Source organism: Physeter macrocephalus, chromosome 20 (assembly GCF_002837175.3).
Source record: "Physeter macrocephalus isolate SW-GA chromosome 20, ASM283717v5, whole genome shotgun sequence".
In the NCBI taxonomy this organism is placed as follows: domain Eukaryota; kingdom Metazoa; phylum Chordata; class Mammalia; order Artiodactyla; family Physeteridae; genus Physeter; species Physeter macrocephalus.
This window is the reverse complement of record NC_041233.1, coordinates 36,594,775-36,610,193: the sequence shown is the minus strand read 5'-3', so window position 1 is coordinate 36,610,193 and position 15,419 is coordinate 36,594,775. Positions and strand designations below refer to the sequence as shown.

Below are 15,419 nucleotides of genomic sequence, written 5' to 3'. Positions count from 1 at the left end.
CATTTCTCTAATGATTAATGATGTTGAGCATCCTTTCATGTGTTTGTTGGCAATCTGTATATCTTCTTTGGAGAAATGTCTATTTAGGTCTTCTGCCCATTTTTGGATTGGGTTGTTTGTTTTTCTGATATTGAGCAGCATGAGCTGCTTGCAAATTTTGGAGATTAATCCTTTGTCAGTTGCTTCATTTGCAAATATTTTCTCCCATTCTGAGGGTTGTCTTTTTGTCTTGTTTATGGTTTCCTTTGCTGTATCACATCAAATTCTTTAAAAGAATTTACCTAGTTGTTTTGGGATGGTCCTGCTTTGTCATACTTTCAGTACATGCCTGGTCTGGCCATTGGATACTTCAGCACCAGTGTCCAACAAATATTGTTTTGGATGATGATGATGATGATGATGATGATGATGATGATAGTGACAATGAGAGGGTCTCTCCAAAGTTAAACAAAACGAGGAGGTTCAGGGTCCAGAAATGCAATCCAGATCATGTGAAGAGCTGTAGGCTTTGTAGGCAGTGTAACCTATCTGCACAGATTACTTACCAGCAGAAGGAGAAAGGTCAGCAAAGAGCTTATAAAGGAGCTCTCAAAAGCTATAATTTGTCCTCACTTTTGTGACCCCGCCTGGGGATGAGAGAGATTAGGCAGGACATAGAGCCCTCTGCTCAGGGGTAGAGATGAGATACCAGATCTCACCAGTGAAACCCTTCTGAGAGGGTTTCAAATGCCTGGAGCAAACTGTCTCTGCGGTGAGCTGAGGTGCATCAACCGTTTGGTAAAAACTGGAGTCTTCCAGGTGAAGATTAAGATGGTAGAGACCAGAATAGAGACATGATTACCATTCAGACATAAAAACATTTGTCTTAGTTTTATACTCTGGCCTCTTAAGACTTTGGTTGTCCTGATGCAGTTCCCAGCTCTGATTGACCCTCATGCCCCTGACAAAATTCTATCTCCTAAACTGGTAAACTGAAGACAGATCTTGTGCTGTGGGGACCCCACCAAAGCACTGCTACATGGTGAGAAGTGCCAGTGATTGGTCATTTTCTCTGCAGGATGTTCATGGCTCATCTTGCTTTAACAGTGATGCTAACCATTTGGAAGTTTGCTTTCTGTGCCTGGGCCTCAGTTTTTCCATCTGTAAAATGAAGGGGTTGTACCAGATTGTACTGCAGTAGACTTTGGGAAAAAGGATTCTTTACTTTGAGATGACTCAAGAGAGTCTGAATTCTACAACTTTGTTCAGAATATTTTTACTCTATTGTACCACTTTCATAATAACTGTGTTCCAAGTGTCTTAAGGTACTTCATTAGGAAAGGATTCCTTGGGTTGATAAAATAGAAAAACACTATCATATTAGAGGTATGGAAGAATTCTATAGTAAGGAGATCTGTTTAGTTCAGTGTTTCCTAAACTTGTCTGGCAATCCTACTCTTTTTTTTCAGAACATACGTGAAGGTGTTTTCTTCATGGAATGGTTTGAAATCCATTATTTTAGGCCAATGTGCCTGTCTCTTCTTAATTGGCCTTTTTCTAATTCCAGGTGACTCAGCAGCTCCCAGAATATGGTGTGCTGGTTTACCAAGTTCTCCCAGAAAAGACAAGGCCAGGAGGAGAGATGGCCTTGGGGCTCTGTGCCAAGGGGGTCATAGTGTACGAAGTGAGAAACAGCAGCAGAATTGCAACTTCACGGTTTCAGTGGAGAGAAATTGAAAAGGTTTTGGCCTATGTGAGTATCACTCAGTTGATTATGACCCATGCTTCATTTTTCTTTGATCTGTTATCCCTTTAAAGAGCGATAGGTCAGGTGATCTTCTCCTAAGAAGATAAGCTCACAGCCTGTCAGCTAACCTGTACTCCGATGACTGTTACATATTTGGAAGAAGTCTACCAGGGGGTTTGAGGGTCCCCACGAGGCCATTTCTTCTCTGCCATCCGTCACCTAGTTCCCCCTCACCCCCATGGGCAGCCATTGGCCTAAAGGACTACACTTTCCCTCTGGGTAATGTTCTTTTAATTTTGGGAATCTATTGATGTTGAGAGCAAGGTTGAAGGTGGGAGATGGGGGAGGAGAGTGTATAGTAGGTGCAATGGAGTCTGCATGCTTTTGAAACATTTTCCTTGTATTTTAATTTTCCCTTTGCACACATTGTACTGAGGCATCTGGCCTGTCTCCCATGGACTACAGGTGTGCAAACCTTTGTCAGCCATTTAAACAAAACAAAACAAAACAACAACCCTATTAAATGTACAATGTTTGAAATAACATTTGAACACCATTTTCTTGAATTCAGTTACAATAAATTTGACATCAAAAACATTATGTGTGTCCCCATAGCAGAGAATGCTCCAGTAGCTAATCTACCCGCCTGTCCTGTGGGTCAGTATCCCATAACTTCAGCAATGATTTCATTATAAAACATGAAGTTGTTTGACTTGTGGCTCAGGAAACATTTTAGTTTTTCTTTCTATTGAATTTTCTCTTGTGGTTTTAAAATTTTTCCTACTAATGAGAATTTTTTTCATTATCTGATTCTTTGGTTTTTGTTTTCATTATCATTATCTAATGTTAAAGTTTCCTAAGCAGAACATAATTGATTTTATTCATTTTCTCAGTGTTTCTTGTGTTTCTCCCATCTTGGCTGTTGAAGTTGACGTATTGTTAAAGTGTGATTCTTGATAGAATTTCATAATAAAGTATTGTTTTTCCTTAGAAAAAAAGCTTACATCTAAAAAGAAATAATAATTGAGCATAATTTTATTAAAGTGGCCTTTATAATATCAGGAAACTGACTTTCCCAAATATTTTTGACATTATCTAAAAGTAATTGATATTTATTTTTGTGAACTTTTCAGAAATTTAATGACTCAAATAACTTTAATTCAACTGAAAGATTATTTGAAGAATTTTAATTATTGAATTTATTCAATACTATTATATTACTTCCTATTTTCTCTATCTCATATTTAATATTTCAAAATTCTCAGTGTAATTTCTTTTAAAACATTTGTAGAAATGCAGACAACCTACAAAGTAATTTTGAAAAATAGAATTTTTTGAAGCCGTAAACTTTAAGTCCCCTTAAGTATTTTATATTTAAGTTGGTTTAATTTTTACAGATATTTATTTTCCCCATGACCATAGACAATTTCTTGATTAAAGCTGGAAAATCATCAGGTTCACAAAACAAACTTAGTAGCTTAAAAACACCCTTGTCACTAATTAGAATTTTCATGTTGTTGACCAGTCTCTTCCTCAGCATAAATATCCTTTTTTTAATGGAAAAGTCATCATGGGAAGTAATGTCACCAGCTGCTTGCCACAAACCAGGAGTCTTACACAGAAAATTACTTGGACTCTTCACACTTCTGCAAGCACAAAATGGGAACTCCACAAACAATACGAGAATGAGCTCAGGAAGCTGGTTCCAAATTTGCTTAATTAATAGCGGAAGCCGGAATGCTCCAGACAATTGCAGACATTTGTTTTGTCAGCCTGGAGAGAAGTAGCAAAGGAAACAGAGGAAAATGCCATTTTTCAATGAATATGATTTTGTAGGTGCATTGGCAGCCCATCTATGACAGAGACATCAGTTCAGAAGATTATTCAATCGAGAAAGCATTCATTGTGTAATGATGAACCTTCCCATGTTAGTAACTGTTCTTGGGTATTAGCAGTAGTTAAAACGTCTGGAGAGAAATGCCTGAAATCTGGGAGAATACAGGCTTTGTAGGGCTCTCTTCAAGAACAAGGATGCAAAGTTCCAAACACAAACAAGATTTTAAAGTGAATGTTCATTTAGAATGAGAAAAGAAATCACCACAACCTGTGAATTAAAAAAAAAAACTTGAACAACTACTGCAAAATCACAAAAGCAAAAAAAGTAATATTCTTCTTAATGAACTCCCTGATAAACACTATAATTCTTTTTTTTTCCTTTCACATTTTTGGTGGCATACCCTCTGATTACTTTTCCATAGGATGATACTTTTGTAATATTTTCTCTACAGAGAAGAGAAATCTAATTCAGTCTTTCTTCTAGCATGGCTGATTGAAAGTTGTTTTTATTGTTGATGAGATGCATAAAACATGCAGCTTTGCGGCAGAGACGTATTTGCTCTTGGAAGTGCCTCTGTAGGTTTCTAAATGCTACCAAGACAGGAAAACCAAATACATTCCATATTGTGTGATTGCTATCAAAAAAAGAGAAAATTGTGTGCTGTACTTACAAGGCAGTATATACAATTATAAAGTATATCCCTGATAGGATAAAACTTCCACTTAATTAGGTGTTTTTGAGAATTAAATTACAGGTTTTCATTTCTTTTTTTTTTTTTTTTCCGTACGCGGGCTTCTCACTGTTGTGGGCTCTCCTGTTGCGGGGCACAGGCTCCGGATGAGCAGGCCCAGTGGCCATGGCTCACGGGCCCAGCCGCTCCGCGGCATGTGGGATCTTCCCGGACCGGGGCACGAACCCGTGTCCCCTGCACCGGCAGGCGGACTCTCAACCACTGCGCCACCAGGGAAGCCCTCATTTCTGATAATTGAAAATATTTCCCTCAGACTGGCCTTTGGCTCTGTGTATTTTATTTATTGATTGATTTATATGCATCTTTATTGGAGTATAATTGCTTCACAATGCTGTGTTAGTTTCTGTCATACAACAAAGTGAATCAGCCATATGCATACATATATACCCATATCCTCTCCCTCTTGAGCCTCCCTCCCACCCTCCCTATCCCATCCCTCTAGGTCGTCGCAAAGCACCGACCTGATCTCCCTGTGCTATGCAGCTGCTTCCCACTAGCTAACTATTTTACATTTGGTAGTATATATATGTCGATGCTTCTCTCACTTCGCCCCAGCTTCCCCCTCCCCACCCCATGTCCTCAAGTCCATTCTCTATGTCTGCATCTTTATTCCTGCCCTGCCACTGGGTTCATCAGTACCATTTTTTTTTTTTTTTTAGATTCCATATATACGCGTTAGCATACGGTATTTGTTTCTCTCTTTCTGACTTACTTCACTCTGTATGACAGACTCTAGGTCCATCCTCCTCACTACAAATAACTCAGTTTCGTTTCTTTTTATGGCTGAGTAATATTCCATTGTATGTATATGCTACACCTTCTTTATCCATTCATCTGTCGATGGACACTTAGGTTGCTTCCATGTCCTGGCTATTGTAAATAGAGCTGCAATGAACATTGTGATACATGTCTCTCCTGAATTATGGTTTTCTCGGGGTATATGCCCAGTAGTGGGATTGCTGGGTCATATGGTAGTTCTATTTTTAGTTTTTTAAGGAACCTTCATACTGTTTTCCATAGTGGCTGTATCAATTTACATTCCCACCAACAGTGCAGGAGGGTTCCCTCTTCACCACACCCTCTCCAGCATTTATTGTTTCTAGATTTTTTGATAATGGCCATTCTGACTGATGTGAGGTGATACCTCATTGTAGTTTTGATTTGCATTTCTCTAATAATTAGTGATGTTGAGCATCTTTTCATGTGCCTCTTGGCCATCTGTATGTCTTTTTTGGTGAAATGTCTATTTAGGTCTTCTGCCCATTTTTTAATTGGGCTGTTTGTTTTTGTTGATATTGTGGCTCTGTGTATTTTAAACCTTGTTTCCCTTCAGCGCTGACCCCGCATACTTCTGGGGCTGGGTACCGTAGGGCACAGTCAATTTCACATGGCCACTGGCCCTATATCTTTATGCTGAGACTTTGGGTGAGTCGGTCCAATGGAAGGAGTATTCTGGGATGGTTGGCAATAAACTACTGCAGAAGAGACTGCAAACTGCATAAATAAATCCCACTAAATCTACACTAAATGTAGCCCTATCTCAACTTCTCCTTAGTGAGATCTGCTTCCCCACCATGCAACATTACCTACGGTGAGAAAAGTGAGACTGAGTTGCAGTGGAAAGAAGAGTCAGTGGTCTTAACACATTGTGGCAAAAGCATCTTACTTTCCACATTTTATAAGAACACAAGAAAATATGCTGGGTCCCTCCCAGGAAATGGCCTTCCCAAGCAGAGGCCGGGGACTTCAACTTCCTTAGCTTCAGGGCACATCCGCTTGTGTCTGGAAGAATCTTATTATTCTGCAAAGATGTATCAAACCAAACAAAGAAACCAGCCTGTGAACAAACAGCGGCAACAATGAAACTATTGGGGATGAAATATTTGAAATAGTAAAACCATGCTTAGAAACAAACATGATGTTACAGAAGCACCAAGTATTTTTGTTCTACAACAGCAGGGATGTAAATACATTTTTCATGTTTGTGCTGAAAACCCTGGGATTCAAGTTATACATCATCTTATTCATAGAGCAGCTTGCCTGTGTGAAAGTTGGCCTGCAGATATGAATTTCCCATTAAATGATGTTATCAAAATGGAAAAAAATCCAAACCGCTGCAGTCAAGACTGTTTTCAGCTTCATGCCAAGTAATGAGATTGAAATTCCACCCTCTGGGACACCTTAGGGCACTGGGGTCCAAAAGGACAAGAGCTTGCGAAGAGTTTATGAGCTCAAAGAAAGAAGTGGCGCATGTGTGTGAACAATTCTCTTTTTTCAGATTTGTTCAAGAACAGTTATTTGATTTCTTTTTTTGGCTGCATTGAGTCTTTGCTGCTGCGCACGGGCTTTCTCTTTTTGCGGCCAATGGGAGCTACTCTGTTGCGGTGCGTGGGCTTCTCATTGCAGTGGCTTCTCTTGTTGCGGAGCACGGCCTCTAGGTGCGCGAGCTTCAGTAGTTGTGGCTCGTGGGCCCTAGAGAGCAGGCTCAGTAGTTGTGGCACACAGGCTTAGTGGCTCCGCAGCATGTGGGATCTTCCCGGACCAGGGATTGAACTTGTTTCCCCTGCATTGGCAGGTGGATTCTTAACCACTGTGCCACCGAAGTCCCGAGTTATTCAATTTAAAAAAATGACTTATCTAAAATGTTTAATACCTGAGTGAACTTGATATAAAATTGTCAGGACTATATGAAAGCATATAAATGCATACTGAAAAAGTAGATGGATTCTAAGCAAATATTCAACTTTGGAAAATATGGATAAAATGATTAGCTAGCGGAATTTAGGCATTATTATAATTTGAATACTAAGGAAGAATTAGTAAGGCTAGTAGGACAGCATCTATGAATGTTTGAGAAAACACATTATATAAAAAAATACTAGATATAGTATAGTTCAGTTGGATTCAGAATCCATTCACATTAGTATAGGCTCAACATTACATTTGTTATTATAAGAAAAGGGTATTTAGAGAATGCTCAAATTGTCTGAAATTACGTTAATGATAAAAAGGAGTTAGAGGAAAAGCAATGAATAGTTATCTGTCTTTTGTTAATATCTGACTGTGTGAGTGGAGTTTCTTAGGAATGGTGATTATCATGAATTAAAAGGAATCAGCATTAAAGAGGTTCAGGAGTTTCAGGGAGCCCTTTCAAGCACAAACCCTGTATTTATAAAGTTATCTTTATAGGAGCAAGCTCAAGGTTCTTACTGAAATATCTAGAATTGAGATTTTATTTGGAAGTTATATATAAATTCATATCTAATATCTCTATTACTTTGTATTTTATTGTTCTTATTAGAATTTTATATTGCAAAAATTTACGGATTGTTTTTAAGAAGCTCCATATAGATAACCCCATATAGATAATCCTCTCCAGTTTATCACAGTGAGCTGTACAAATATTATCACTTTGTGCATGGACCTTGAAGGTATAAATGTAGGGAAGCGTTTCTTGGTGATGTGACCTCAGTTCCTGCTGCATTCTGAGGAGTCTCCATCTGCTTCCACATCTATAGAATAAGGACAATGATGGGACCTCCCTCATTCTATAGCTTTGAGGATGAAATGAATTAATACACAGAAAGGATTTAGCACAGAGCCTGGCACATAATAGCATGAAACATGCGCATACAGATGTGCTTTTATCTTTTCTATAATGATGCAAGCTGAGATTTTGCCTTCAATTTCTGGGCGTTTGGACAATGCAAACTATAGGCGTATTTAATGGCCTTTCACAATGCACTACTTGCTGAGGGCCAAGCCTCTACTGAACTCATTTCATATTCTTTTCACCTAGCACATTCCTTGGCAGATAGCAATTGCCCAATAAACAAACATTTGATTTACGAATTAAGGAAAAAATAAAAAGAGGGGTTGTCTTTAATCTAAGAAAAAATATTGGGCCATAGTTAGACATCGGCCACACACTTCTGGATGCCTAGTACATTGGTATCCAACTGACGGCTCCAGCATTTGGCTATTTTCTGGATAGCTGTGCTTCAATGGATAGGTAAGAACGATCAATATATTAAAGTCTGTGTTTGCTTCCCTCAGCGAAAGAAGTTCATAATCACAAGCAGCATCACTGGGAAAAAGCACATGTTTGTCACTGATTCAGCCAAGACCTGTAAATATTTACTGGGCCTCTGCTGTGCCCAGCATGGATTTAATGCTTGGACGAGCTCTCCCGGAGTTACAACTGGTGAGTAGACACTATCTTCTCAACCTAGAGATATTTGGCTTTGAGTTTGCTGTTGATCTCTCACCATTATTTCCTATTCGTTTATAAGAGGGAGCAATATAACATAGTGGTTTCACCCTTCATACTCAGAGTGGTCTCTGCGTGTGCATCACCTGAGAGCTTGCCAGGGATGCAGAACCTCAGGCCCCTGAATCAGAATCTGCATTCGAAAAAGAACCCAGGTGATCTGGATGCAGTTGAAAGTTTGGGAACTCCAGGCTTGGAATGTGGAGCCTGGAGTTCAACAGACTCAGAGAGGTGCCACTTACTAGCTGTGTGACTTTGGACCGCTCACTTGCCCTCTGTGAGCCTTGGTGTCCTCAGATGAGCAACTGGCCGTCCAGCAGGTTTGTGCTGAGCTCCAACAGGATAGTGTGTGTGCTGTTTGTAGCTCATCTAGAATGAGTGTCTGGCGTTCATGGCTCCACGTGACTAGTAACGGCAGCTCCTGCTTGTGGAGGGTTTTGTTAGGTGCCAGTCAATTCACAGGGGAGCTGTGTCACTGGCTCCTGCAGTCCTGGAACGGGGGATCAACTAGGAACCAAATTTGTTGAGCATTCGGACGTAGAACCAAATACAGAAAACAAAGGTGGCACATTATTTGCAGCGAAACCAAATAAATATAAAAATATTTCTTTGAAATTGCAGAGTAGCATTTCCATGATGTTTCCAGGGAATTGGAGATAATGAATGTAAATTAATTATGTCTTACCTGCCATTGCTGAGATAACAGTGTGAAACATCATCAATATCAATTTTATTGCCTGATATCAGTGAACATAAAATATTTATAAAGACTCCTTGGGCTTACTAGCAAAATTAGTCCTTCTAAGCCTGTTTTGCTCATAATATGCTATTTTTTCAAACTGCAAATTCTACCATCATAGGAGTTTGGGGGAATCTAACATTTGTGTGGCCTCCACCTACAATGCTGTTCCTGCCTCCTTCCAGGCTCAGACCACCAAGATAAGCCTCATTCTCCAAGAATAAGTTCAAGGACAACCTCCTCCTTGAAGTTCCTCCTGATTGACTGCCCCCGTACTCCCTTCCCAGGTGGAGTTGACTACTCCCTCTTTTGTGCAGACTCTGTCTTCTCACCTGTAATGTTCTGCCCCTTTTATTTGTGGATGTGTCTGCCTCCAATTTGCAGTGGGCTGGGAGTTCCTGGAGGGCAGGGACAGTGTCCCAGTACCTTTACAGTTCCAGCATGGAACAGAGGTGTTTCAAGTGGGAGATGGTTAATACATGTTTTTTTGAATGAATGAATGGATGGATGATTAGTGTGGAAATACAATCATTTACTTAATCATTCCTCTAGATTTTAAGTTTGCTTTTCATTTTCCAATAACATAAATTATACTGCAGTAAACATCATTGGAAGAAAAATTTTCTGTATTGTGTATTATTTCTTTAAGGTAGATTTCAGTTAGATTTGGGGTACAAAGGTTGGGGCATTTTCAGGGCTCTTGCTGTTTTCCTGAATGCCATTCCCATGTCCAGTATCACTATGCCTGTTTTACTGCATCCTTGCTGGAATAGATATTATCATGTTTAACTTTGTTCATTTATAGGGAAAAATAATTTCTCAGTGTTGTTTCATTTGGCATTCCTTTGATTGTTAAGAAGTTGGACATTTTCCAAATGTTTCTTAGTCATTCTTCTGTGAATTGTCTCAACAAGCATATTACTCTATAGTTATATTTGGTTCCCTGGGGAGAGAGAAAAATCACCAAGCTTTTACAAGTGCATAAATTCAGGGCTAAATCAGGCAGGATCTGTCAGCAGTGCAGAGTGGGACCACAGGCATTCACTCAGCCCTTTCAGATGCATAGCAGGGGGCTGCAGGGATACTGGTGGTCCTTCTATGAGCATGTGGCTATGAGACTCTGAAGATCTGCAGTGGCTGCCCAGGATCTCGCCCTGGTTCCCTTTACCTTTTCCTTGGCTCCTGTACTCTTGAAACTCTGTTAACTAACCTTGGCTTCAGCCTTGCCATCTAGACTGATTTGGATATTTGTCAGCTACTTTCCTGGTGCCACAGTTAGGCTGTGAGTTCCCTGCCCCCGCCTTCCACCGGTGGACAGAAACCATTTGCTCTGCTTGACATGTCAGTGGCATTGGGACATTCTTGGTATCCCTTCTTTCCATTCCTGAAAGGTTATCAACTCTTGGCTCTCCTACCTACCAATCAATCCTTCCTGCACCATTTGTCCAGCCAACTGAACCCCACTAAGCTAAGGTCTAATGATGATAACAGCACTTCCCATCAACCCCACCAGCCCCAGGAGGCCCCCTGCTTCATGCTGAATGCCTGATGCTAAGTGCTTGACATCCAGACTCTCATTCCCTGACCTCACTGTGTGATCTGTCCTGTTAACAGAGCATCCTCCCCAGTGCCCTGTTGTTCTCCAGCTTCTTGCGGGGACAAAGCCCTGCTCAGGACCCAGGGCTACCTTCTGGGAGCCCTCCTCCCCCAGGGGGCAGCCCCTTCTTCCTGCACCTCCAACCTCCGTATGAAGGCTCCCTTGAAACCGATAAAACTTCTCTGAGCCTCTCCCTGTCACCACTTTCTTTCCCTGAAATGTCCCCCTGTGGGTATTACTATGCACCACAGTTAAAGCTAAGATCACTGTCCCTTTAGACCTTAGTGATCAGAGGGCTGGGCATGCTTCAGATGAATCTGCTGTGCTACTGTTTGTATCTCCATGTCCTCTGTACGTCCATTTTCTGGTGTGGACTGTGGAGTCAGCTGAGTGTGAGTCCTGCTCTACCACCTACAAGCCCTGGGACCTTGAGCAAATTGTTAACTCTCTCTTAGCCTCACTTTTCCTCATCTATAAAATGGGTATAATAATATCTACCCCACAGGGTTATTGTGAGGATTAAATGAGACAATGCAGATAATATGCTTACCACTGGGCCTGGCATGTAATAAGCATGCAGGATGTGTGAACTGCTGGTGTGGATGTTACAGTCATTGCTGCTATGTGTCTGAACAGGTCCAAGCTCTGGAGTCAGATACTGGACAATTTCTGCAAAAGCTGCAGGTCATATTCAAATTGCTTTTAGTCCTCCTTTCTTCCTTGCCTACTGTATGTGAATGATGGTACCTAATGCCTCCTAGACACAGAACGTTCTCAAAAAGTATTTTTTAAAGTCTACCTTTTTCAGTGGGCACAGTCCTGACAATGAACCAGGCACCATTGTAGGAAAGGGGGGGTGTCTTCTTGAGGAAATAAATGCTCATGAGCATGCTCTCAGTGGAGGCACTTCACTGTGCTTTAGATATGCACACACACACAAACACACGCACACAAACACACGTACAACTGGAGCCATACAAACGCCGTGTGCCCGAGCATTCTTTCCTTCTTGGTTTTAACAGGGAACACAGTCATCATTTTCTTTTTTCAAAATACAAACTGGGCTTTGTATAAATCCTAGTTAATTTAAGGAATCTATCTATCAAATCCAGTTTCCTATGAATGACGTGAAGAGTGAAGTGGCGAGAACCACTCACATTCCCGGGCTCATTAGAATCATTTATTACCTCTTTCTGCAGGAAGGGAGGAAGGGAAGTGTGAAAGCTGGGAGACAACACATCTGATCCATATTCATATTTCAGAAAATCGGATCTTAAATATTATTACCAAGGAAACTAAGCCGTGTAGAGATGAAAGATTACATTCCACAGGGCAGAGCGTAATCTTGGGAGCTCAGGTAGTTTGTAGACCTATTTGTTAAAACAACGTTTGGAGGATGGTTTGTAAAGGCAGTGAGCAGAGCGGATGACTGTGGTTAATTTTACACAAGGCTCTGCTGGCGCTGTGACACTGCCGTGAACCATGGCTCCAAGGCCTGTCAGCTGCCAGGGGGTGGAGGGCATCTTGTTTCCTCCTTCCTGTGTGTCTGAATTTTCTTTCCTTAGTCAGTGCTAATTAGGCAGACGTGGCATTCTCAGGGCTAATCATAGGAGCTCCACGAGCTAGCATGAGGAAAAATAGGCCCCTCCGTGCAGACAAAGAAAAGCCAGGACAGAACCTGGGGCCTGTGATGTGTGGCTGCCACAAGAGCGATGGGGCCAGCGTCATTCTTGTGAGTATTTATGTTTATCTGTTTCTCCCACATTGCAGGCTATGATAAGTGTGTGCAAATGGCCAATCCGAGTCTTGCACACCTGGCCCAGTCCAAGCCGCTCACTTGGATCCAGAGACTGTCGTGCTCAGAAAATGCACTGTTTGTACCCGGGCTGCAGGGTGCGGCAGGAGGCCTGCTGCACGCATCACTGGATAACTTCACTGTGGACACCAGCAAGGGGACCAGGGTGCAAGGACTCAGAGGCAGGTGGGTTTGACATATCTGTTCTCTGGGCCCAAAGCATCGTGTACTTGGTGCTCTGGAGTAATCCATACGTGAAGACATTGTTTAAAGGATGTCAGATGTCTAAGGGAAGTATGCATTCATTGGGTAATTATCAACTAAATCCACAGAGATTTCCCGAAGGGCAGCTATGGGCCAGATCTACGCTAGACACGGGACAGACATCCCGTGTCTCCCTGCTGCGTTGCTCTATCTTTTGGTGGAGAAAGAGCTAGGTGATGATACAAAATTGAAGGGGACAAAATAAACAAGTTGCAATAGCCTATTTAGCCAGGTACTGTTCTAAGCACTGTACCCATCAACTACTTTAGCCCTCACAACCCTGTGAAGTACTTTCTGTTTTCTCCCAATGTGAGACTTGAACACACACAGCTGACCCTGGAGTCTGTGCTCCTAAGCTCTACATTGCCACTGCTTTCTCTTATGATGGATTGCTTGCAATTTAATTTGCAAGGGAAAATAATGAGCTTATCAACACAGCTTCACATTATAACATAATGATCCATAAATTTTAAAATAGCCTCGAAGTTGGACTGCACTTACATTACAAGTTCTATAAATAGCACAGATTCACAGGCAGCACAGGACCAATGAAGGGGGGCTGTGGGAGGGAGCTGTTTTTGGGAATGAGTTATACATCTGCTTCAGCAAGAGGGTATGGGTGATTGATTTGAATTGCAATGCATATATTATATCTTAAAGTAATTCTTAGAAAATTACTGCTCCAGATTCTGTTGATGCAAATATGCATCACCACGCACTGCAAACTAAGTCAATAATGATGAAGCAAAACTATCTATTATCATTACCACGTAACAAACAAATCCAAAGCATAGTGACTTAGAACAACACTCATTTTGTTATTCTGTTTCACGATTTTCTGGGTTACAAATTTAGGCAGGGCTTGGCTGGGCGATTCTTCTGCTTCTCTGGAGGGTACTCATCAGGACTGGTCTGGAGGATCCAGGACTGTGTTGTCCATGTGCCCAGGCCCTCAGTGGGGATGGCTGGGATGGTGAGCTCAGCTGGGCCCTTCTCAATCCCAGTGTGGTCTCAGGCCCTTTCCACGTGGTGCCTCCATGTGGAAGGTAGTGAGGCTTCTCCATGGCAGCTCAGGGCTCCAAGGGCCCAAGGCGAGCTGCCAGTCTCCTAAAAGGCTGGGCCTGGAGCTGGCACAGGGTCACTTCTGCCATACTCTCTTGGTCAAAGTAGTCACATGTCAGCACAGATTCAGGGGCAGCAGAAACAGACCCCACCTCCTGAGGTAGGCGTGTCAAGGCATATGTGGCCATCTTTAATCTGTCATTCAAACTGATAGTACTTTATAGTACTTTATAGATGAAAAGCCTGAAGAAGCCATGACTGACTCAAGGCCACCTTGAGAATGTGTTGACTGCAAAGCACCCCCCTTCCAGTGACCTGCCAGTGGGCACACGCACAGGAGGGGACTGGCAGCACTGCATGGCAGCCAGCCTTCTCAACAGGAAGCTGAATTGGAGTCCTCAGTAATCTCTGGTTCTCCTCTAATTTTAGTTTATGAATGCCAGACTTTCACAACCCTTAGTAACTCACATCAGAGGTTATGGGTCACCTTCCATGAAAAGGGAAATCTAGGGTCTCTGGCCATCTGGAAGGTCCCCAGAAGCACAGCCCAAGACAATGACTTGGGTGCAGGTGGTTTTTGTGGAGGTGATGCCGAGAAGCAGGAGTGAGCAGGGTAAGTGAGACAGGGAATGAGGGTAAGTGAAAAGAAAGGGGGCAGTGTCACCAAGATAGCAGCTGTGGGCAGCCAGGGCTTAATTCCATGAGAAGTGCACAGAAGTCCTCCCAGAACTGTCTGTCTGAAGGACCAGGGAGTGGACACTTGTGCACCGGCTCACATCCCGCTCTGGTGCAAGCTTGTCTGTGGGAGGTATGAACTCTCCTATACTGTTGGGCAAGGTGGGGGGATGGAGGGGGTAGGTGAGACGCCCGAGACGTTCAAGAAGCTCTAGGGCAGGAAGAGGACTGCATCTGAGGCAGGATCAGCACCAGCTGAGCCTGAGCTCAGGTGGAACTGCCCACCACTGCTCTGGCTGGTCTGAGGTGGGACAAGGGCTGCATCCATCCGGCTCTGTCATCCCTGTGCATGGATGAGAAGTGCATCATCCTTGCTGTGGCTGGTGCAAAGATCACCCAACCCAGGGTCCCCTTCAGGCAGAGTGCTGGAACGAGCCCAATGCCATGGAAATCCACCTACACCTACTCAGCTGTCTGCTGCGTGTGATGTTGCACTAGTTGTTTGTAACACCCGTGCCTCTCTTTCCTCATTTGTCTAGTGGTGGGAGCAGTGATGCCCACCCCGCTGGATGGCTGTGGGAATTAAATGGTGTTATAGAACCCTGAAGATGGGATGAGTCTGTGATGAGTGTCCTAATGTTGGTGCCCTTCCCGTAGTCTCTAGGGGAGAAGGTAGGAACACAAACCCTCTTAAAGGGGATAG

At 42.5% G+C, this 15,419-nt stretch overlaps 1 protein-coding gene across 1 annotated transcript in view; it reads left to right on the top strand.

Moving 5' to 3' along the window:
- Positions 1–15,419, top strand: part of LOC102973453 (FERM and PDZ domain-containing protein 2) — a 62,512-nt gene that overhangs the window by 32,413 nt on the left and 14,680 nt on the right. Inside the window, exons 14-17 of the mRNA XM_007106635.2 lie at positions 1,547–1,732; positions 8,371–8,518; positions 10,253–10,261; positions 12,691–12,901. Of these exons, the coding sequence (XP_007106697.2) occupies positions 1,547–1,732; positions 8,371–8,518; positions 10,253–10,261; positions 12,691–12,901 (554 nt within the window). The remainder of the gene's footprint in view (positions 1–1,546; positions 1,733–8,370; positions 8,519–10,252; positions 10,262–12,690; positions 12,902–15,419) is intronic.